This window comes from Garra rufa, chromosome 16 (genome assembly GCF_049309525.1).
Source record: "Garra rufa chromosome 16, GarRuf1.0, whole genome shotgun sequence".
NCBI lineage: Eukaryota > Metazoa > Chordata > Actinopteri > Cypriniformes > Cyprinidae > Garra > Garra rufa.
In genome coordinates, this window is record NC_133376.1 from 22,753,020 (window position 1) to 22,779,131 (window position 26,112).

Genomic DNA, 26,112 nt, shown 5'->3' on the forward strand with positions numbered 1-26,112 from the left:
GCCATTCCAACCATTTAGGATGTTGTTTATTTATTCATTCATTCACTTTGCTTTCCTTTCCTCTGATTTTTTCATAGTGCCACCTGTTATCCGGGTGTACCCAGAGAGCCAGGCACGTGAGCCAGGGGTTACAGCCAGTCTGCGGTGCTACGCCGAGGGCATCCCCGACCCACAACTCTCATGGCTGAAGAACGGCATGGATATCACCACAAAACTCTCCAAACAACTCACACTTCAAGGTACAAACAAATAACCACTGAAACACTAAAAATGCTGCTAATGGCACAGAACGACACACTTTCACACAGAAGGAATGTATATGAAGTATGAATGGGAATCATTCAGAATTATATCATTTTGATACTGGTTCCTAATGGTCCCATGCAAGAGTCTTTAGTTTATTTAAGTAATAAATATTTAGGAAGAAAATGCTGTTCCACTGCCAAATTAAATATAACATTTTAATAGTAAAGGTGTGTTAACACAGACTTTTAGACTGTTTGCTTTTTTATATTTAAATTTTAATTTAGCAAGGATGCATTTAACTGATCAAAAGTCATAGTATGCAAAAAAATATATATATTTCAATCATATGTAAACAATCTTTTTAACTTTCTGTTCATTAACAAATCCTGAAAACAGATTTCTTTTGTAATAACATTCCATTTATTTTTAATCAAAGAAAGGCAGCCTTGACTAGTATAAGATATAATTATTAGATGATTTGTAATTATATTATATTAGATTCAATTGAGGTCAAAAGTTTACATCCCCCTTTTAGAATCTACAAAATGTTAATTATTTAACCAAAATAAAAGGGATCTCAATAAGACCTCAGTAAGATATTTCACATAAAAGATGTTTACATATAGTCAACAAGACTGTGGGTTATTTATAAAATAACCCACAGAAAAAAGCACAGTATTAAGAATCAAGGGAATGTAAACTGGTTCAAAAGTTTACATCCCCTTGATTCTTAATACAGTGTTCTTACCTGAATGATCCACAGCTCAACAGTTGCTCATGAGTCACTTGTTTGTCCTGAACAGTTAAACTGCCTGCTGTTCTTCAGAAAAATCCTTCAGGTCCCACAAATTCATCGTTTTTCCAGCATTTTTTGTATTTGAACCCTTTCCAACAATGACTGTATGATTTTGAGATCCATCTTTTCACACTGACGGCAACTGAGGGGACTCATATGCAACTATTACAGAAGGTTCAAATGCTCACTGATACTTTAGAAGGAGAAAACATGTATTAAGAGCTGGGGATGAAAACTTTTGAACGGAATGGAGATTGGAATCATTGTTGGAAAGGGTTCAAATACACAAAAATGCTGGAAAACCAAGGAATCTGTGTAATCTAAAGGGTTTTTCTGAAGAACAGCAAGCAGTTTAACTGATCAGGACAAAAAATGGACTCATAAACAACTATTACTAAATAAACAAAACAAACACACAGCTGTGGATCATTCAGGTGACAGCACAGTATTAAGAATCAAGTGTACAGTATGTAAACTTAATTTTTATAAATTCAACTACTATTTTCTCTTGTGGGCTATATGTAAATGTCTTTTATGTGAAATATCTTATTCACGTCAATACTAAATAAAAACTTACATGCATTTTGTATGATCCCTCTTTTGGTAAATTAACATTTTGCAGATTCTGAAAGGGGATGTAAACTTTTGAATTAAACTGTATTATGATTTTTTTTCACTGAAAAATCCCAAGTGTTTGAATATGTGGATTATAATTCAGGGAATTCCCTAGCCTAATGACAGTACAGTTCTCTGTACTCAACAAAAGCCTTTACTCTTGCTGATTTCACATTGAAAAAATGTACCCATATCTTTACACAAGCAGACGTTGATCTTGTCATTCTGAAGAAGCTTTTTATAACTGTGATGCCTTCTGGTTGCACTGTAGCAGTGATTGACGTGTTTGTCATGATCTAGATCTAGATCTTTACTCAATCCCACAATCCCCCCTGTGGGGCCTCTCATCAACAAACATTCCTCCAAAGTCAGCTGTTCAGACTAAAGCTAACATGACAACTTGAGAACACTATAAATGTTTCAGCCGTTATCAAACACATTTTTTACAAACCCATTAGAAGAACTTACGTGAATAGAGCCGCTTCTGTCTCAAGTGATTTAGAAGTGATGGAAGAAAAGTTCACTTCAGTTTTTTCTTCAGTCTTTTTTTTACTTTCCAGCTAACGGGAGTGAGGTACACATCAGTAACGTTCATTTCGAGGACACCGGCGCCTATACCTGCATTGCCCGTAACGAGGCGGGAGTGGACGAGGATATCTCATCTCTATTTGTGGAGGACTCCGCTCGGAAAACGTGTATGTATAAGTCATGATGTGCAGCCCATCTGTCCTTCTAATGGAACTTCACTTCCTGATTCTTTGCATTATTCATCAGAACGTTAATAGTTTATAGACTTCAGATAACTTCAGATAATAACAGACACAGAAGGAGATGCAATAATGGAAGAAGAGTCCCAGAAGCCTGATATTTCACTATTTGTGAGCAGTTTTATTGCACACTGTATTAAAATGTATGAAAAATTTGATATATATATATATATATATATATATATATAGTCAACCAGTTGACTATACTAACCAAGAACCAAGAACAGCAGGCAGTTTCTTTTCAGGACAAACAAGAGACTCATGAGCAACTATCACTAAACAAACAAAAAAATAAATAAATAAATAAATAATAATAATAATAATAATAATAATAATGAAAACACAGCTGTGGATCATTCAGGTAATGACACAATATTAAGAATGTTTTTGTGGAAACAGTAATACTTTTTTTGATGAATAGGAAGTTCAAAAGAGCAGCATTTATTTGAACTTTCGTAGCATTAAAGAGGTATATACTGTTGAATAGAAGTATTAATTACTGACCCCAAACTTTTGAACAGTAGTGTATGTGTTTATATGAATGCTTGAGGTTACATTTAGGTGGTTTATTGTATTGAAGCCATGAAGTCGTGGGCAGTGAAGAATGCAGAGTAACCTCACAGGTCACCATACACTCATCGGTCACATCTTCTCTAATGCATTTGCGGAGGTGTTGGGATATGTAGTCCACAGACTGAGTTCAGAGGTCTAGCTATTGTAGTTTAGCAAGATGTGCCCGAGCAATACACTGTGCAGACAAAAGGCCAGGGTTTTCTCACAGGTCATACAACCTGAACCAGTGCTGTCTTGTGTACATGCATAATAGATGACAGTATTTACACAGATTCAGTATTGCTCTGCCCACTGATCTGGGTCAGTTCATCCAGACGCTTTGATCTCTTCTCTGACAGGTGAACTCCTCCAGCTGTCTGGTTTACCACTCGCTGTAGACCATCTCACTCAGGTTTTCTTCTCAAGCAATCTAATGTGAGCTCTGCGTGTCTAGAGATGCACTATGTGTCACAAATCAGAATATATTTTCAGTTTGGTTTGTTGCTCACTCTTTTTTTGATTGAAACTTTCAAGGGATTGTTCATCCAAAAATGAAAATTCTGTCATTAATTGCTCACCCTCATGTCGTTCCAAAACCGTAAAACCTTGTTCATCTTTGGAACACAAATTGGGATATTTTTGATTGGGAGCTTTCTGACCCTGCATAGACAGCAATGTAATTACTACGTTTAAGGCTCAGAAATATAGTGAGAACTTTGTTAAAATAATCCATGTGATATCAGTGGTTCAACTGTAAAATTATGAAGCTACAAGAATACATTTTGTGGACAAAGAAGACAAAAATAACAGCTTTATTCAACAATATCTTCTATTCCATGTCAATAGTTAGAAATGTGAGATAATGTGCTCATTAATGTTTACTAATTAACTTATTAAACATTACCTGTCATGATCTGGGCTGTGGGGCTTCCCTCAGCCACCTGAGGTCACTGTTTTCCCTTTCCTGCACTGCACTTCTGATAGCATTCACCTGTCCTTGTCGTTAACACCGATTCACTCACATCTGTTCACTATTATCCGGTCTTTAAATACTCTCACCTTTCTCTCCTGCTTCATGTCTGCATTGTCTCGTGTCATGTTGGTTTTTCTGTTCCTGAATTCCCTGACTTAAGTTTATGTTCTAGATCTTGTTTATTTTGTGTTTTAGTTCTTAGTTTGTACCGTTTGGCCTCTTTGTTTGTTTATTTTGTTATTAATTCATTAAATCACTCAACCTGCATTTTGGACCCAGACTTCGTATTTACCGTGACATTACCTAATGATTAACAGATCATTATTTAATGTAAATTAAAATGCTTACATTTATTTCAGTTACTATAAATGATTTTAATAGTTCAATAAACAGCACTGACCTACAATGAGCTGAAACTGAATTATTAAGTCAGTTATTTAAACCAATCAGTTGGATTCATTGAAAAGAGCCAAGTTAAAAAAATAATTCATTCCCAGTTCAAACATTGTCATTTCTTTTATGAACTCTCTAGAGTTCTCTCTAGGAGATCTAGGGCATCAGCATTTTCAATGATTGAAGACTTTTTTTCCACATAAAGCTATTGTATAGCTTGCGCAAGTAAAATGGACCACTTTTATGATACGTTGACACCATTATTGCACCATTATTCATTGCATAATTAATTGCAAAATGCAAACAGCTAAAATATTTATAATTCTTTAAACTTCTACAGAAGAAAGAAAGTCATACAGGTTTTGATCAACATGAAGATGAGCGAATAATTTCCCTTTGGGTTCTTTTAATACATTAGTGGGTGTGACGAGTAGCTCTGATTTGTCTCTTTTGTTGAAGCCAGGATAAATGGTTGGATTTGATAGTCTGTGCTATTGCTTTCATTGTGCATGAGAGGAACAATCCTGCACTGTCAGCTGGGATTTCCTCTTACATTATTCCTGCAACGGCAGGTCTCAACTCATAAGCCTGGGATGATACACGGCTCCCTGCTTCCACAGAGTGCACCAGCCCGGCAAATGCATTTCCAACTTGTGCCCAAGCACTACATTTAAAATCTTTTTTTATTGATATCAATGAGCCTTTAGCACGCTGCTCCAGCTTTGTGTAATGAATTTGTCCTTGTTGCTCAGTAACTTATGTATGGGCGATGTGGTTTCTATACAGTATAGCGCATGTTTGAAATCTGCTTCTATTGATGTTTTGGTTGCACAAGACGACTACTGATACAGACCAGTCAAAGCTAGGGCTCATAGCACAAAGTTGTGTGTTGGTTGTTGAATGTACAGTGAGGATTACAGCTTCTGAAAGGTTGTAGGGGCGTGTGATAAAAGTAATCGTACATCTAAAGGGCAAAACAAGGTGAAGTTGGTGGTCAGCCATCAGCAATTGAGGTCAGTGCTGTTCTACAGGTCAGTGGGGAAAAACACACTGCACTCATAGGGGAGATAATGATCTTGGTCCCCTCTCTCTCTCCTTAAGATTTAAAGGTCAGACAGTGTCCCTCAGCCCAGCCACGGTGCTCTAGAGATCATGAAATTGGATGTCCGCTAAAAAAAGTCAAATCTTAAGCTCCACTGAGTAAAAAGTCTGCTGCAATGATAGCATGCTGTCTTCTAATTTTGTTTCTAATGGTGTTTAAATTAAAGTGTGTATTTTTTCCGCTATTAAAATGCATTGTTTTTCCCAGTTTAATGAGCAGAAACAACTACAGTATACAGTAAGTTTTATAGCTGCTGTTTACAAAAATTGCTGTATTTGTTTAATCGGGCCAAAATGTGTACTTCTGGCTTAACCGGTAGGGTTTGAGAAGTTTAAAATAAAAAAAACTCAGATATTTATTTAATACACTGGCTAAATTACCAAAAAATAAAGCATCAACAGGCAATGATATTTCCCAACAGCACAGCGGTAATGACTTTATGAACTACTTTACTTCCAAGATCGATACTATTAGAGATAAAATTGTAACCATGCAGCTGTCAACTATAGTATTGTATCAGATAAGCTGTAGATCCCCTGAAGAACAATTCCACTCATTCTCATTCTCTGGCCCCAAACCATTGAACGGTATATACAAATAAACTTAATGTCAATTATGAATTAAATAGAGTTTAAATATTTATTCAAATTTTATGGTTATTTTATGCATATTGAATGAGTCAGCGTTTCATATTGTCCCGGATTGTTCACTGATAAAAGACATTTAGTACAGTCTCCTGCCTCTTTTTACAGATCAGATATTTCAAAAAGTATGTTTTAATGTTGTTCTCAGAGGTATTGGTTTAGTTCAAGAATTGGCTTTTTAGGAAACGAGTTTGGAAACCATTATTATTTTTGGACTATTACTATTTCTTTGTTCTCTCTCTCCCTCTTCCCTCAAGATTTAAAGGTCAGACAGTGTCCCTCAGCCCAGCCACAGTGCTTTAGAGATCATGAAATTGGATGTCCACCCAAAAAGTCAAAATTTAAGGTCCACTGAGTAAAAAGTCCACTGCAATGATAGTATGCTGTTTTCTAATTTTGTTTCTAATGGTGTTTAAATTGAAGTGTGTATTAAAATACATTATCTTTCCCAGTTTAATGAGCACAAACAACTATACAGTAAGTTTTATAGTTGTTGTTTACAAAAATTGCTGTGTTTGTTTAATCAGGCCAAAATGTGTACTTCTGGCTTAACAAACAGGGTTTGAGAAGTTCAAAATCTATATAAACACTAGCGATTAAAAGTTTGGAACTGGTAAGAAATTTTTATATCTCTTATGCTCACCAAGGATGCATAAAGGAAGGATGAAGAAAGAAAGAAAGAAAGAAAGAAAGAAAGAAAGAAAGAAAGAAAGAAAGAAAGAAAGAAAGGTTTAGTAAAGTACATATTATTACAGTTAAATTAGTATGTTTTTTTTTTTTAATTGTATGCCTGTGATAGTAAACATACATTTTCAGCAGTCATTACTCCAGTCTTCAGTGCCACATGATCTTTCAGAAATCATTCTAATATGCTGATTTGTTGCTTGAGAGACAAAAAGTAGGGATCAGTCAACATGTTTTTAGGGCCAATATTTATTATTATCATTATTATATTGAGTTCTGACAAAAACTTTCTTAAAATGTTAGTAAATACTTTTTGGGCAAATTGGTTTTGAAAATGACCAATAACGATAACTATAAAAATGCTTAGTTTTTATGGTTATCTGGTTTTCTGGCACTTCGGATACGGTTGCTCCTTTACACTTAAGGAAAATTAAGAAAAACAGTAGTATAGCGAGCAGACTCATGGCCTAAAGAGAGCAGTCTGGAAAATGGAGTGCAGCTGGAAGAAACAAAACTAGAGGTATTTTGTATTGCATCGAGGGAAAGTATTTTCTCCTACAGAAAAGACTTAAAAACTTCTAGATCTGATTACTTTTTGTCTCTTTTAGAAGAAAACAAACACAACCCCACATATTTATTCAATACACTGGCTAAATTACCAAAAAATAAAGCATCAACAGGCACAGCTCAGCAGTAATGACTTGATAAACTACTTTACTTCCAAGATCGATACTATTAGAGATAAAATTGTAAGCATGCAGCCATCAGCTATAGTATCATATCAGATAGTGTGCTATAGTGTCCCCTGAGGAACAATTCCACTTATTCTCTGCTATAGGGGAGGTGGAGTTATTAAAAATCTTGTTAAATCAAGATTGAATCCTTTAAATGCATTATTGCTGAATAAAAGTATTAATTTCTTTAATAAAAAAAATCATACTGGCCCCAAACTTTTAAACGATGTAAACATATAAACTTAATGTTAATTATGAATCAAATAGAAGAGTCAGTAGTTTCATACTGCCCCGGTTTGTTTCCTGATAGGAGACATTTTGTTCTTTTTAGTACTCAGTACTTTTTCCAGAACGTTTTGCATTTCAAAAAGTATGTTTAATGTTGTCATCTATCTCAGAGGTATTAGTTCAAGAATTAGCTTTTTAGGAAACGAGTTTGGAAACCATCATTATTTTTGGACAGTACTTTAGTACTGCTTGTAGTACAGAATGACTAATAGTCTGGCATCAAAAACAGTCTCCTTTGTAAAACAACACAAACACCCTGGTTCAATTTAGTAGTAAAGCAAATTCTGTAGTAAGTTACTATCATCAAATATTTGAGTACATCTCGGGTCCTAGGAGATATTTTTACCATGGAAATGTCAGCAGATGTGAGCTGTGGGAGGACGATTTAAACAGACGAGTGATTTGAGGCTGGGGTGATGTGAAGCACTCAGGTGTGATTGTGCTCATCATCTAAGAAGAAGAGAGACAATATGCTGTTGCTGTCTTGTCATGGGGGAAAAAAAATACCGGCCAAGTATTTAAGGCTGTCAGATAAACACCACCTGCTGCAAACATACAAACAATAGTAGTGCTGATCTCCCGGCGGTCTCCTGCAGCTGTGTGCTTGTTGGATTATAGGATTCCATGTTTGCTCCAGTGTTATCAGGAGAGATGGTGAATGGAAATAAAAGAACAGATGCAGAGAAACAAAATGTCTCTGAGTACCCACAATTCCATAGTCAAACACAAAACTCTTGTATGTTAGCAAGAGACTTGGCAAATGTCAAATGTCAAATGGGATGGTTACTTTGTCCATTTATCTGCTATGTTGTTTGTTTGGATCAGGCAGTCTAGGCTCTACTGTAGGGATCTTGACAGAATTATCATTTCCGACCCTGTAATTTTGTGTTCTGCTCTGTCACAGACCAGGCCCATCAGAACAATGTCAGCATCTCTTTGCCACTGCATGCTGGGATATGCCAGTGATCATGCTCACCTCTGCCATTCAATGCTCCACTGGCAAAGTTTTAGGCCAAGTGCACAGAGCTCGAATCTAAAGAAACTGCATTGTATGTGGCACTTTTATTTCTTTCAGATTCTTAATGAATAGTTTCTCCTAGTTCAGAAAACTTGTCTGAACGAGTTCATTCACTCTTATTATTCAAAATTCTTACAGCTTGTTTCAGTAAATTGGTCTTTTTTTCTCACCCAGAGATTTTGTATTACTTCTGCAAAAGTTAAAATAGCACATACGTCATATAAACCACTTTTGAACTGTATGTACTGTTGCATCCTTTTCAAAGTTTGAATGCTGCTTTATTCTGATTGTGTGGAATGCATTTGTGTTGCATGGAAGAAAGTAAGGAAAATGGATTTGGAGCAACTTGAGAGGGAGTGAATGATATGCATATACAGTATTATAATCTGTTTCAATCTGAATTTCTTCAGCTAAAAATTGAGTGCCTTTTCTTCTTACTGAACACATCCTGTGTGTGCAAAGATGCATCTAAAGACCAGTTTTCCCAGACAGTTTAACCTTACACTCCATATCACCGCTCTAAGGCAGAAATTAGTGGCTATTTTCTTTTCCTTCTTTCATCAAATGTGTTTTCTGGAGTCTATCAGCCCTTCTCTGAGGTGTTGCCCTATACCTGAGGGCATTAACCTCAATATCCAAAAGACTGTTGGAGTTTGTATTAAAGTTTAAAGAAAGCAATACTAGCAAAATAAGATCTGTAAGGTAGCATGACCTTCCAAGGCTACCGAATACACAGTATTTTTCCAAAAACATGCTACACACCACATGTAGAAAGTGGGAAAGGTTACTTCGACAAATCCGTCTGTCATATAGCATTATCACTTATTGAGTCTTCATAATTGTCATAATTAAATCATGTTGGCTCTTTTAATTATGCAGGACCACCAAGGGAATTTGCATAACGGAGCATTAACGTGATAGACGCAGAGTTGCATTCTCAACTCATGAATACTTTGATAGGCCCATGAATGATTCAGAGAGGCAAAGCAGAAACGCAGACCCCAGGCATTTGTCTTGATTAGTTTTCCGTTGTGTTGGAGACCTAATTAGAGTCCAACAGTGGCCTTCACCTGTTATGCCATTACAGCCGACTCGGACCACTGCTTTATCTCCCACTGGCAGCTTGAAATGTGCTGTTGGGAACATTGCGTTTTGGTCAGAGTGCATTTGAGGTAAGGTTTGTGGTTTTTCCCAGCAGCCGTGTTCCACTAACCTGAACCGTTTTTATGGATGGATGACCTAAATTATGCAATACAATGTAGAAATTTAGCTTTTTTATAAGCTTTTTTATCCACCTTTTTCTTCCTGTAAGAGTGGGTGTGGCCATTTGTAAATTTTATAGGTCTGGCTACCGATCTCATCCACGTCCAGCTATTTTCAGCTGTAGAAGACGCTTTGCTGCTTGATATTGCAAATTGGTGTGTCTTACCATACTATTTTAATGTATTATCTTAATTATGAGCACACTGGTTTGTAGTGCAAACAGTTTTACTGTACCATTTCTCGTTTTACTGCTTTCTTGTTTCTCACTGATGAAGGAAAAACAACCAAAAAAAACAAAACAAAGAATTTGTGGGACCTGAATTATTTTCCTGAAAAACAGCAGGCAGTTTAACCATTCCGGACAAGCAAGGGACTCATGAACAACTATCACTAAACAAAAACACAGAATGGATCATTCAGGTTAGAACACAGTATTAAGAATCAAGGGGATGTAAACTTTTAAACAGGGTCATTTTTATATATTCAACTATTATTTATAAAATATCTATAAACATCAAAAATGAAGTAACTTTGAACTAGGGCTGGCACAATATCAGATTTTTCACTACAGAGTTATCGTAGCCACAAAAATTGACGAGAGCGGTATATTGTGATATTTATATAATAAAATCAATCAATCATGCTATGTCAAATTGATCTCATGTGTGTCTTGATAGCCAATCAAATTACAGCCTTGACATCACTGAATTTCAGTGAGTTGTGCGACACTAATTCGCCGTTTACAGACACCATAGGAATGAATGGGAAGTACCATAAGTTGAATCCCACCTGTTGCAAAAAGTCTGCTGTAAACTCTAAAAATATGTAAACCCAAAACTATTGTTTAGTGTGAAAATGTTGAAGATTTATTAAACGATAAAGCTGTTTCCTCAAAAAATCTGTTTATTCAGCATAGTGAAGCCTCTCCTCCATTGACAGCCATTCAGAAAATGGCATCTGGTCTCCTTCCCTGCATCGCAGCGTTGGCATTAGCCATACAGTTTTTTTGGGTAAAGGTTGCAGGCTTGCCTTCCAAAGGTTTTTGCTCCAGTCATTTCCTGGAAAGTCATTTGTTTTATTACTCCTATGCCCTCCGGTGTCGAGTATGAATAAAACAAATCAAAAGTGAGTGTTTAACACTCTTTAATGGTGCTGGTGCTAGATTATTATGTCATATTGTCCTATGTGTACTATTCATTTTCAAATATCATCAATTCCTTATACCTTGCAATATATTGCAACACCCCAATTAACACAGTAACATTATTTCATTATATAACTATCACAATTATTGTCAATACCGACAAACACAGAAAACTTTGACTCTCTATTTCACTAGTGTCTATGCTCCACCAGTGTCCATACGCCACGATTCTTTATTTCCCCTGCCTGGTGATGAATTGTGTCAGTACTCTGTGTTATTAGAAAGAGACTCGGTCAACACAGATCGCATTTCTTCCAAACCATTTCCTTTTTTTATTTTAGTGGAGCTCCATGTTTCCTAAGTCTTTTTACATTCCTCATCAGTTGCTGATGCAACGGCAATATTTTTCACAAAAGTCTTTCAGATTGCGCAGATGCATTAACTCATAGAAAAAGAACTTGACTAAGGACTTTTTGAAGATTACCTCTAGCTCCGTTTCTCCGCTCTCCTGTCTCCTTGATGAAGTGAGAGAGCAGAATGAGAATCGCTTAGTGTAGGGATTGTAGCACAGGTGAATTGTGGGAGATTGATTCGCAGACTGTGAGAGACTGAATCAGATTGCTGAGGAACGGTTGGAGGTCACATCTTCACTACAAACTGCACTAGTGGACAACCCAGAGGAGAATTCGGTCATTATTGGCATAATGCACTGTTCTCTCATGCTAACGAGTCATATTTATCAATGGATCCTTGGTGACAAATATTGCACAAGCATAATAATGGCATATCGGTCATTTGTAGGTAATGACCATCATGTTATTTTAGCACAAATGCTGAGGCCATCAGTAATCATTCCTTTCTAATGGAGGTGTTTTGTTGTAGTTATTAGCCAATTTATTCTGTACTAAAATGCTTTAGGAATTTTTCAGGAGTTAATTGCGTGTGATATTTTTTGGTTATGCTTCAGCGACACTTTGCTAAGCCGCTTGATTGCCATAAGAGCCATTTTAAAGGTATTTGATCATTGTTAGTAAGGCATTGATCTCAATCTCTAAAGTTTAAGTGTTTTAAAAGGTAATACTAGTCTGAGCTCTAGCAGTTATGGGTAAATAATCATGCTTAATGCAAAGATAAGCTCCGACTTTCACCCTAATGCACATTGTTTCCTCCGTGTGGTTGGTGACTGTGCGCGAGTGTATAAATCCCCGCAGGCCGACCTCAATGTACAATGCCGACACAGTATTGATTACACATGAGCGAGTCAAATCAATAAGCTCCTCAGGTTGCAGAGTATAATTACTTGGCCAAATCAAACACAACTCTCAGCATTAAACCACTGTAGAAAGAAAACACAAATGTTGTTGCAATAATCTGTGGGAGGTTTTTATAGCCAGAAGTGTGAGTTCATCTTTTATCTCTAGTGGGATGGTTTTTTAAACTTTTTAGATGAGGAAAGTAAAGTGAACTTCTCTTACGTGAGTGTTCTTTGTGTTCTCTTCCAGTGGCAAACATCCTGTGGAGGGAAGAAGGTAAGCATTGCGTTTCAATGCAATATTAATGTCTAGTGTATGTCTGGATTCAGGTATATGATGTTAATGGAAATGTTGAAGTTAACCTCGAGCCCTGAACAGTCTCATCTATGTCATGCTACAGGTCTGGGAATTGGAAACATGTTCTATGTGTTTTATGAGGACGGTATTAAAGTCATCCAGCCAGTGGCCTGTGAGATTCAGAGACACATCAAACCCAGCGAGAAGCTTCTTGGCCTGCAGGTGAGCTGTCATATACAGGAAAGGTTTAAGTACTTTTAAATGTGCAACATAAAGCCTCTGTTTTCCCTACTGCCTGCTGTAACTGCAAGCAAAGTGTGAAGTATGGCTGCTTTTTGTTTAGCAGCATTTTTGTGCAATTATTTTGCAACAAAAATGATTGATTGCTGGTGTTTGCATGAATAGCTACATACAGTGTGATGCATGCTGTTCTTTTAATCAGCCTATCCTTCAGTTTCTCTTTCTTTCTTTTTCATCTATCCATCTATGTATCCATCCTTCTACTCTATCCTTCCTTCCTTCCTTCTTTCATTCCATTTCTTTCTTTCTTTCTCGTTCTTTCAATCAATTCATTCGTCCAACCTTTTCTTTTTTACATTTTTTCCATTCATCTGTTACCCTTTATTCTGTTTACCTGCAGGTATGCATTCTTACTTTGTTCAATCCATTCTTCCATTCATCATTCTTCTTTTTCTCATTTTTTTCATCCATCCATCATTCATCCATCATTTCTTCTTTTTTTATCATTCTTCCTTCCATCCTTTCCATCATCCATCAGTTCATCCTTCCTTCTTTTTCTTTCATTCTTTCCATCCATCCATCCATCCATCACACATCCATCTATCCATCATTTTCCATTATCCACCCTTCATATGCACATTTTTTCTTATTTTCCATCATTAATGCATCATCCTTTCTTCCTTCCTTCCTTCCTTCCTTCATTCTCTTCATCCATCCATCCTTCCATTCTTCCTTCCTTTTCTTTTTTATTCCATCTGTCTATCAATTCAGCCATTTTTTCCATCCATCCATCCATCATTTCTTCTTATTTCCATCATTCACGCATCATCCTTTGTTTCTTCTTCCCTCCCTTCCTACCTTGATTCTTTCTTTCTTTCTTTCTTTCTCTTTCATCTATGCATCCATCCTTCTATTCTTCCTTCCTTCATTCTATTTCTTTCTCTTTCTATCAATCAATCTACCCTTTTCTTTCACTCTCTTCATTTATCCATCCATTCATCTATCATCCTTTATTCTCTTCACCTATCATCCTTATTGTTCCATCCATTCTTCCATCCTTCCTTTCCTCATTTTTCTTTTCTTCCATTCATCATCTTTTTCCATCCATCCATCAATTCTTCCTCCCTTCCTTTTCTCTTTCATTCTTTCTGTCCATCCATCACACATTCTTCCATCCACCCTTTGTTCTATTCACCCACTCTTTCTGCCTTTCTTTCTTGAACCCTTCTATCATTTCTACTTTTTTCCATCATTCTTGCCTCAACCTTCCTTCCTTCCCTTTATCTTTCATTCTTTGTCCATCCATTACATATCCTTACATCCACCCTTCTTTCTGTTCACCCACTCTTACTTTCTTTCTTGAACCCCTCTATCTATCATTTCTACTTTTTTCCATCATTCATGCATCATCTTTCCTTCCTTCCATCCTTCCTTCTTTTTCTCTTTCATTGTTCCTATCCATCCATCAACCCTTAATTCTGTTCATCCACTATTTTTATCTATCATTTCTTCTTTTTTCCATCATTCATGCATCACCTTTCCTTCCATTCTTTTCATTCATCCTTGCTTCCTTCCTTCCTTTCTTCCTTCCTTTTTCTCTTTCATTCTTTCTATCATCCACCCTTCATTCTATTCACCAACTCTTTCTTTCTTTCTTTCTTCCATTCTGTCCATCTTTCTTTATCTCCATCCATCTATCTATCTATATATCTATCTACTGTATGTATGTATCTATCTATCTATCTATCTATCTATCTATCTATCTATCTATCTATCTATCTATCTACTGTATGTATCTATCTATCTATCTATCTACTGTATGTATCTATCTATCTTTCTATCTATCTATCTACTGTATGTATGTATCTATCTATCTATCTATCTATCTATCTATCTATCTATCTACTGTATGTATCTATGTATCTATCTATCAATCTATCTACTCTATGTATCTATCTATCTATCTATCTATCTACTGTATGTATCTATCTATCTATCTATCTATCTATCTATCTATCTATCTATCTATCTATCTATCTACTGTATGTATCTATCTATCTATCTATCTATCTATCTATCTATCTATCTATCTATCTACTGTATGTATCTATCTATCTATCTATCTATCTATCTATCTATCTATCTATCTATCTATCTACTGTATGTATGTATGTATCTATCTATCTATCTATCTATCTATCTATCTATCTATCTATCTATCTATCTATCTATCTATCTATCTATCTATCTATCTATCTACTGTATGTATGTATGTATCTATCTATCTATCTATCTATCTACTGTATGTATGTATCTATCTATCTATCTATCTATCTACTGTATGTATGTATCTATCTATCTATCTATCTATCTATCTATCTATCTATCTATCTATCTATCTATCTACTGTATGTATCTATCTATCTATCTATCTATCTATCTATCTACTGTATGTATCTATCTATCTATCTATCTATCTATCTATCTATCTATCTATCTACTGTATGTATCTATCTATCTATCTATCTATCTACTGTATGTATGTATCTATCTATCTATCTATCTATCTACTGTATGTATCTATCTATCTATCTATCTATCTATCTATCTATCTATCTATCTATCTATCTACTGTATGTATGTATGTATCTATCTATCTATCTATCTATCTATCTATCTATCTATCTATCTATCTATCTATCTATCTATCTATCTATTTATCTATCTATCTATCTATCCTTCCTTCCTTCCTTCCTTCCTTCCTTTTCTGTGTCATTGTTTCTTTCCATCAGTCCATCCACCCTTATTTCAATTCATTCAGTTCTTTCTTTCTTTCTTTCTTTTCATCTGTTCCATCCTTCTATCCTGTTTCGTTTCCTTAATTCCACTGGTTGCTTATTGAAATGAACATCATCAGCACAGAGCCTCCTGTCCTGACATGACCAGTAATTTAACCACATGGAGTTTTATCCTCATCACAGACATCATTTGAGCTCCTCCTCCGTCACTTTACATCGCTCTCATCCCTCCTTGACTCTACATATCATTTCTCGGCTCTTTCTGATAGACAGCTGCTAGATTTACAGAAGCTATTAAATGATTGCCTTCCTCTGTTCTGCTGTTGCATTGGAGCTGGGTATGCTGATGAGACAGCTGTGTTTGTTTGGAGCTCGGGGCGGTGAGAGCTTGAGTTTCCAGCCTCTAGAGAGGCAGCAGGCCTCTATTAGGACATCAATCAAATGCCAGGCCTTAACGGCAAGCCCCGGTGCAAACTCTGTCTGGGGAAGAACATTTAGAGAGCATTACGATATGTTTTTCCTATGTTCTGCTTGTGGGAAATCACTGCCACATGTACTTCCCTCGTTTTTAAATATTTATTGTATCAGTTTGAAGATCATACGGATTGCATTTGCAGTTTTTTACAGCTGACTGAATAGTTAACTTTGAGATTACACAAAATTAGATTAAAATATGCTGAAATGGTGAAAAATTATTCCACTTTTTGTTTAAACTTTTATTAGTTTTAATATAAATAGTGTTTTTAAGTCTAGGCCGATTAAATTTGATAAGTGGCACCCATATACTCTCTTAAACTTTTTTGTTGGTGTTTTATTTCTATTGAGCATTAACATGACCAAATGTTATGTTCTTGTGCCATATAAAACTCTATTTGAGTTTTGCAAGAGTGTCGCTAGACCAGACGCATCCAGTCCCATCAGTCTGTGTCTCCGTCTTGATTGTCGTCGACAGCCCTTGAGTAGCCCAGTCAACAGAATCACCACAGGAGACGCCTACTTCTGCACAACCTCTGTGGCCATCAATCAGGCGGTTCTCACCTCTTTAACCATAGCACATTCAGCCTCAGGGTTGACAGCCGCTCACATTTTGACAGAGTTTGTCTCCATGATGACACTTCTGCCCACTATCAGTCCACATCCACAAGATCCCTTGCTCTGAGATGCTTATACATTTGCTTGTATAGTTGTACAGATTCAGTTGTTCTAAAAAACTCATTTTTGTGGGTTCGTGGAAATTTTAGTAGCATTGTTGACCTTCAAGTGTTCACTCTTCAAGTGAAGAGCCACTATTGAAATTCATTCTCTATAATACTCCTTAATATTTCTATGTATCAATTTTGATTATCCTTTTTTTGTATCTTATTCATGAAGGAGGAGGTCTGTCCACAAGTGGAGGGAGAGAAGGATCAGAAATGTATGTGGACATCAGCCGTCAACGTGAAGGACAAGTTCATTTACGCCACACAGCCTTTGCTGAACAGGTTGCTCATTGTAGACATCCAATCCCAAAAAGCTGTTCAGGTAAGCCAATGAATCAGTAACGAAAGCATTATTCTCATGAACACACCATCGACACATCATCACGTTTAAATAATGCTGCATTTTAAAGGATAACTTTACCTGAATTAAATAATGTACTCACCCCCATGTCATCATGTTCATGTCTTTTTTCCATTAATCAAAAAGGACTTAAAGTCTATGAGGAAAACATTCCAGATTTTTCTCCAAATAGTGGACTTCAGTGTGGATCAATAGGTTGAAGGTCCAAATTGCAGTTTCAATGCAGCTTCAATGTGCTCTACAGAATCCCATTTGAGGAATAAGGGTCTTTTTTAAGATTCTCCAAAGTAATAAAAAATATATAAATAAAAAGCATATACTTTTTAACCACAAATGCTTGTCTTGCACTAGCTCAATGCTTCACGCATTAGATAGTTACATTGGAAGGGTCACATGGAACGGAAACAGTGTTTACAAAGCGAATATGCAAAGAAAATCAAATGTTCATTACAAAAAAAGAAGGTAAAACGATGTTGGATGATTTTGAAGTTGCAAGTTTATAATCATGCAATTTATAAGTGAACTATGAAAGCCCATTTCGGCCACTGAATAAAAAATAAACATATCATCCCACAATTCTGACTTTTTTTCTCAGAAAGCATGATGAAAACTCTCAATTCTGAGAAATAAATTCAGAATTGCAAGATATAAATCCACAATTGTGACTCTATTCTGAGTTTAAAACACATAAACTTGTAATTCTGAGATTCTGAGTTACATCAGAAGGGTCACGTGTGACAGACCCAGTGTTTACAAAGCGAACATGCAAAGAAAGTCAAATGTTCAGTACAAAAAAGAGGGTAAAACAATGATGTTGGATGATTTTGAAGTTGGAGAAGAAAATGAGATGAGTTTTTCACCCTACCCTATTTTTTTTAACCAAAGTACACATAACCAAAGTACGATGAAGATCTAACCATGTGTGACCTTTCCAACGTAATTACGTAATGCCACATCGCATTTGTGGGAAAAAGTATATACTTTTTACATTTTTTTTTAGAAAACTACTGATCATTTCGCTAGATAAGACCCTTATTCCTTGTCTTGGATTGTGGAGGGCCCTTTGAAGCTGCATTTAAACTGCAATTTGGACTTTCAACCCACTGATCCCTATTGAAGTCCACTATATGGAGAAAAATCCTGAAATGTTTTCCTCAAAAACCTTAATTTTTTTTCGACTGAAGAAAGAAAGAACATGAACATAAAACATAAAACATCTTAGATGACACTGGGGTGAGTAAATTATCTGGAAATTTTAAGTCATGAGCGAACTATTCTTTTAATATATGTAGTGTGCCGCATAATGTTTGCGGCATAATTCAAATCTTCAAATCCACAATTTTTCATTACAATTCTAGTTTGCATATTATAACATTGTTATTTAACATGTTTATTCTTCGTTTCCACATGGTAGGCAAAGTCTAAACCATTTAATCTACCATGGACATTCAATAATGTGCTGAGTAGTTCCCTCAAGTTGCTTCAAACCAGCATGCAAAATGTTGACTGATTTGTTAAAAAGATATTACTCAAAACAATGTTTTGGTAATAAAACATTTGTCGATAAAACATTGTTAACTTTCTGATAAACTGACTAAAGAGAACTAGACAGTGCTGTGACTGTTAAGTTAAAACAACTAATTAGATTTTGGTAATTGAAATAAAATAAAATAAAATAAAATATTAGGTAAAAAAAACTTTGGAGATGTTGCTGGAAACTACATTGAAGTTTATACTGAAATTGCTAAAACCGAAAAAAAAAAAAAAAATTAAAATTGACTTCAGCATGAGAAACTCAAAAACAGTCATTTTTGTGTTGCTCAGACAAAGGAAAGTCATTCAGTTTTGGAAACACATGTGAGTGAGTAAATGGTGGCAGAATTTTGATTTTTTTTTTAGTGAATTATTCATGAAATAGATGAGAAGTAGATACTGTCAATGACTTTCTGTGGTCTATCATTTAAATTGTTTGGTTTTAGGTAGCTGCGTATCTCATGTAGACATGCGGCTGATATTCCAGGCTAAAACAAAGTGGTTTTGTTTCAGAGTGAATGCCCAGATGAGTGCCAGCAAGACTTTCTCATTGCCAGGCCTCACTTGGGTATTCCAAGATGCCTCATAATGTGCTGGCAAGGGTCACACTTGGGATCATTCAATCACCTGGGAGTTTGGTTTTCATTACCTCAGATTAGCAAGTGCTAATTAGCCACCTGATTTTTTATAAACCAAGAAACAAGAGAAGAATCTAATATTTGCCTAAGGATGTTTTGAGTCTTAAGGATATCCTATTTAACCAAAACTTTTTAGTACATATGAACTGCTAAGGATAGTGGTAGAGAAATTGTTTGTCTGTACTGAAGAGTTTATTATTCAGTCTAATCCCTGTAAGGAGGGAGGGATGTGCTGGGATAAAAATTCAACGTGCACATCTGCTCCCACAGACTATCGCACACATGGAGATTGACGCTGAAGACAACAATCACCCTCCTTCATCATAGCTACACACGAACACTAGTCGTCTCTTCTTTTCTTTTAATGCCGTGTGTTGTCGAAACAAGCTGTGCAAATGCTCACATTGTGGAGGACTTAACAGCGAATGCTGCATTAGATGAATACACTTATCTGAAGTAAGAGACATGCTGAAGAAAAAAAGGTCTGTCCCACTGAGACAGTGTGTAATCATTTTTCCAACGCTCAATGTGCAAATTAACATTTTTTTTCATATTCGTGCGCATCCATGTAAGCACAATGAGGTGTGAAAATTGCACAGTAAGGCTATCACTGCACAAAATGAATCATTTGTTTCCCAGTGGAATATCTCCAGCCAGGTGACAGAGAATGGATATGGATGCAAAGCTATTATTGCAAAACGGGCTGAGCTATTGTTACTGTCAGCACTCCATTTAAAATGCACACCCATAACCAAACTCTGCTTGTGCAACAACAACAAAAACATACAGCTGTGCTTTTGGAAGCAACACACGTTTTCTCTGTCATGGATAGTTGCTTTGGTGAACTTGTAAACTTTTATTGTGACTTTTGTAGAATGTTAAAAACCATGGGTGGGAATCTGCTTCGTGAATTAACATAATGACTTCCAGTTATTTCATTGAATTCTCACAGGGATGCTTGAGAAGCAAACGATGTGGAAAATTGATCAGTTTTTTAAAGACGCTCTTCTGACCAGGGGCAATGCTGAAGTCTTAGTTTCGCCTAGCGTGAGATAATTATAAAATTTCTCTTCACTCAACGAAGAATACCTTGTAGCATCTTTCTATTTGGATTGTATGCCATTTCTAAGTGAGCTATGGAAGCCCGTTTCCACCACAGAATTAAAAATAAAAAAGGTAATTGCGACTTCTTATCTCAGAAATCTGACTTTTTTTCTTGCAATTGCGAGTTGTCTAACAGTTCTGACTTTTTCTCTTAAAATTGTGTGATACAAGCTTACAATTCTGACTTTTTATTCACAAAATTGTGAGAAACAATTGAGAGTTATACACTCACAATTCTGAGAAATAAAGTCACAATTCTGAGAAATAAAGTTAAACTCACAATTCTGACTTTATTACACACAGGTCCAAGTTATTAAAGGTCCCATATTGTCAAAATCGAAATTTCCTGGCTTTTTTCATGACAACTGAGGTCTAGGGGCTATGTAACTACCATATAAGTTTCAAAACAGTCAATCCACAGTAAACTGCACAGAGCCTCCTTAAAGTAGCTGTTTCTTTTCTCGAGCCGCTGTGACTTCCGTAAAAATGTGACGTCCGATCTACTCAGTCACCGCCTTCAGTCACCATCCCGAGCACCAATCACGTCCCACCCTCCTTTTGTCAAACCCGACAACATCGCGTCCATGCCATTGTTGAGCAACAACAGCACGAAAACAAGTCGAGAAAATGCTGTTCAGTCTATAGACGTCGAAACTACATCATTGCACAGGCTTCCGAACAACGTGAATATAAGAGACCACTGGCACGTCAACTTCAGCCTCTTTCACACAGCGATTCCGGTAAATACACGGATAATGTTTCCCATGATTTGTTCCGGAATTGTTTGATTTGGTTCATTCACAAAGTGATTTTCCAGAATCTGTGCGTGCTTTACACACAACCCATAAAGACATGTGACATTTGGATGTGAGATGTAATGCGACGCTTACATTTCACTAAACTGAATCTAACCTGATGAACGATCTGTGCTTCAGCGCTGATAGTGAGGAGCTGCCTGATCATTCCACTTTGCAAATATTTTTCCATCGTGAAGAGTCGCAGGTTAATATGCATCATCACTACAACGCTGCCTTTATGGCATTTGGTTCTGGCTTTTGTTCACACAGCGCTCATTCCCGTAATTTTCCAGAATCAGCACGCATTGTGAAAGGGGGCTTTACTAAACAACAGTTACGTAGCTTACTGCATTCAGTGTTTGAAAAAGAAAAAACATTAATGATCGTTCTGAAATATCCCGTTGAGTATCACCAAGCCACAGCAGGCTAGACTCTGGGCTCGGCTACAGCATACATGACCGTAGTTACCTGTGATTGGCCTGGCTGTGCGTCACTCAGAAAACAACAGGCCAATCAGAAGAGAGGCTCATGAATATTAATTAGATGGGCCAAAATCGACCTGTTCTTGACAGAGCTCATAAAAAAGGAGCTGTAAAAATGTATTGAGATGGATTTTGGCACTTATACCACAAAAATATATTCTTAAGGACATCAACAACTAAACTAAACCTCCAGAAATGTGTACAATATGGGACCTTTAAGCCACAATTGTAAGAAATAAACTGAACATATCAGTCTTTTTTGTCCTCTCAGAACTGGACTTTATAACTCACAATTGCAAGTTTATATCTGACAATTCTGAGAAAAAAGTCTGAATTGCAAGAAAAAAATTGCAAGATACAAACTCACATTTGATATTTCTCACAATTGTGAGTTTGTGCCTTGCAATTCTGATTTTATAACTCGCAATTGCGAGTTTATATCATGTGAAAAAGGTAATTGCGACTTATCATCCCACAATTCTGAGTTTTTTCTCAGAAAGCTTGATACAAACTTGCAATTCTGAGAAATAAAGTCAGAATTGCAAGATATAAATGTCACGTTGAGAAATGAGGTCAGGGTCCAAATGCGGCTGAAGATCTTTTAATAAAGCGAAACACAAACAAAACAGCCAACACGGCACAAACACGACTTGAATTACAAAATAAACAGAACTGAAACACGAGCTAGGAGACAGACTTCCAGAGACACGAGGACAGACACAATTGTGACTTTATTCTGAGTTTATAACACAGATATAAACTCGCAGTTCTGAGAACAGATCAGTCTTTTTTTCTGCCTCAAAATTGGACTTTGTAATTTGCAATTACGAGTTTATATCTCTCAATTCAGAGAAAAAAATCAGAGTTGAGAGATACAAACATGTATTTGCAAAGGAAAAAACTTTTAATTTTGACTTTATATAACGCAATTTTGAGAAAAAAAATTCTGAATTCTGAAATCTTGCAATTCTGGTGTTATAACTTGAGTTGTTATCTTTCAATTCATACTTTATTTCTCAAAATTGTGAGTTTATATCACACTATTCTAAGGAAAAAAGTCAGAATTGCGAGTTTGTATCTCCCAATTCTTACAATTATGACTTCGTTACTCGCAATTGTGAGATTTTATCTTACAATTCTGAGAAAAAAAGTTAGAATTTTGAGATACAAACATGCTTTTGCAAAGGAAAAAACTTGTAATTTTGACTTTGCGACTTTATATCATGCAGTTCTGAGAAAAAAAATCTGAATTGTTTACATCATTATAACTCTCAACTGAGTTTTATCTTGCAATTCTTACTTCATTTCTCAGAATTGTGGGTTTATCACGCTATTCTAAGTAAAAAAAAGTCCGAACTGCAAGTTTGTATCTCCCAATTCTTGCAATTATGACTTGGTTACTCGCAATTGTAGGTCTCTTAACCTTTTTTAATTTTATATTCAGTGCCGGAAACAGGCTTTCATAGTGAACTGACTATGAAAAAGTATATTATATGAGTAAATGTGTATGCATGAATATATTTGTATATTTTCTTTTATGTTTTGAAAGAAGTCTCAAATGCTCACCAAGGCTTTATTTGTTCAAATGTACAGTACGACAGTATTTGTGAAATATTTTTGCTAATTAAAATGATTTTTGTCTGTTTCGATATGTTTAATAACAATAATTTATTTCTGTAATGGCAAAGCTGAATTTTCATCAGCCATTTTTTCAGTCTTCAGTGTCACATGATCCTTTAGAAATCATTGTAACATGTTGATTTGCTGCTCAAGTAACATTTATTATTATTATTAATGTTGAAAACAGTTCTTCTGTTAAATATTTTTGTGTAAAACATAATTTTTTTCAGGATTCTTTGATTAATAGATTAATTCTTTGGCTTCACTTTGATTAAAGTGCAACCTTGCAGCTATCTCAGCCTTGCTGAACTACATTTTCAGTCTTCAAATGTAACTACATTATCTGGACAAATTGAAACCATTAATCTGTTGTTGTCAACAGACTGTGAGCACCGACCGGGTTCCAGTGAAGCTTCACTATGACAAGTCTCATGACCAGGTGTGGATCCTGAGCTGGGGAGATCTGGAGAAAAACATTCCAACCCTCCAGGTAAGTCAAATCACTCCAGATTCATCACCGAGTGCTAATCACCACCTGATGCCTCTTCAACAAGAGTACTGGGACGTTCTGCCTAACTACTTCTCTCATCTGATTATTCAAGTATATGAGTCGGCCCTGCTGAGTGTGTGTTTTGATGATTTTAGTTGACATTTTTAGAGCATTCCCAAGTAATGTAATTTGAACAGCATAGCAAGGGGTCTCAGTGGGGTTCCATATCGCATAAATGGCACAGCCTTATCCCCCATAATGCATAGCTTTGGTTAATCACAGACAGAATACATAGAGTACAAGGGGAATTCTGACTTATTGTGTTATCATAGACATTCACAAATCTCCCTTTTGTATGTTTGTGTGCATAAAACCCCAAATAAAATTGCATCACTGATGTCCTATTGTGATTCTTCCATACATCAGGTGATCAGCCAAGCCAGCGGAAGCACATCCCACCACACCATTCACACCCAGCCAGTTGGCCATCGCTTCGACAGAGTGGAGGATTTCTTTATTCCTCCCATAAGCCTCACTATCAATCACATCAGGTAAAAGAGAGAAAGACTCCCATCATATATGTGACCCTGGACCACAAAACCTGTCATAAGGGTCAATTTTTTTTAAACATACATCATTAATACATCATTAATAAATAAGCTTTCCATTGATGTATGGTTTGTTAGGATAGGACAATATTTGACCGAGATACAACAATTTGAAAATCTGAAATTTGAGGGTGCAAAAAATGTAAATATTGAGAAAACTGCCTTTGAAAATGTCCAAATGAAGTTCGTAGCAATGCATATTACTAATCAAAAATTGAGTTTTGATATATTTACGGTAGGAAATATACAACCGATATTGATAATTTTGACCCATACAGTGTATCGTTGGCTATTGCTACAAATATACCCGTGCAACTTTTGACTGGTGTTGTGATCCATGGTCACATATATATATATATATATATATATATATATATATATATATATATGAGCGATGTATGAACACGAACTGACTGTGATTAGAACTCCAGAGAAAACATCTCTAGTTCTGGATATTGTGTAAATTGCATTCGTGGACTGACATTTAGATCTTAATAAACCATTTTGCGCATTCATAGTCACTCATATGAGAAAGTAGATTTAGAGGTAGTCGAGGGGGAAATGTGTCTAAACCCTGAATAAACAGACCAGGAGATGTTGCGTGGATATGGAAATCTCATTTGAATTGATTAAAATCTGAGTTGAAGATTACTGAGCATGCCCTGATCCTCTTATTGTCCCCTGCTGGCAGATGGATGTTTACTTACGCTATCATGTCGTGCTAATATAAAAAAATAATGACTCAATTCCAAACGCTAGCGAGATTTACTTGTTCTCCTTATTGAGAGAGCAACTTACACTGCCGATGACAAGAGAGGCAAACAATCTAAAATGTTCACATAAAATTCACAAATGTGACGGTTGTAAAGAAATCTTATGCTCTGTTCCAAAATCGTGCTGTTCGCTGCCTACGTACGCAGCATCCTGAGTGAGAACGCTCTGTAGAGTGAAACAGTGCCAGCCCACTTTCTCAGTGTCCTTGGTTCCAGAAGTATTTTTTTTCTGTAAGTCATAAGCTTTGAGCCAAAGCTACCAAATGCAAGATGAATCACAACATTACAACCAATGTGAAACCGAGAAGCATACGAAAATTGTACAAAAAGACAAAGACTGTACTTACCAATATTTCATGATAATTTACTTACCCCTATTTCATCCAATATGTTCTTGTTTTTCTTTCGTTAGTCGAAAAGATATGAATTCCAGGATTTTTCTCCATATAGTAGAGTTCAATGGGGATCAGCGGGTTGAAGGTCCAAATTGCAGTTTCAATGCAGCTTCAAACGGCTCTACACAATCCCATTCAATGAATAAGGGTCTTATGTAGTGAAACGATCGGTCATTTTCTTCATCTGGTTACTCTGGTTCAAAAAGGTAGGGTAGGTTAAAAAACTCCATCTCATTTTCTCCTCTAACTTTAAAATCGTCCAACAATGTTGTTTTACCTTTTTTTGGTCAAGGGCATTTGACTTT

At 36.1% G+C, this 26,112-nt stretch overlaps 1 protein-coding gene across 2 annotated transcripts in view; it reads left to right on the plus strand.

Annotated features, from left to right (window-relative positions):
* Nucleotides 1-26,112, plus strand: part of fstl5 (follistatin-like 5) — a 184,387-nt gene that overhangs the window by 142,249 nt on the left and 16,026 nt on the right. For both annotated transcript variants that reach the window (XM_073821086.1, XM_073821087.1), the window contains exons 9-15: nt 78-239; nt 2,218-2,352; nt 12,722-12,748; nt 12,873-12,991; nt 17,179-17,328; nt 23,924-24,031; nt 24,458-24,582. In XM_073821086.1, coding sequence (XP_073677187.1) covers nt 78-239; nt 2,218-2,352; nt 12,722-12,748; nt 12,873-12,991; nt 17,179-17,328; nt 23,924-24,031; nt 24,458-24,582 — 826 coding nt within the window. The remainder of the gene's footprint in view (nt 1-77; nt 240-2,217; nt 2,353-12,721; nt 12,749-12,872; nt 12,992-17,178; nt 17,329-23,923; nt 24,032-24,457; nt 24,583-26,112) is intronic.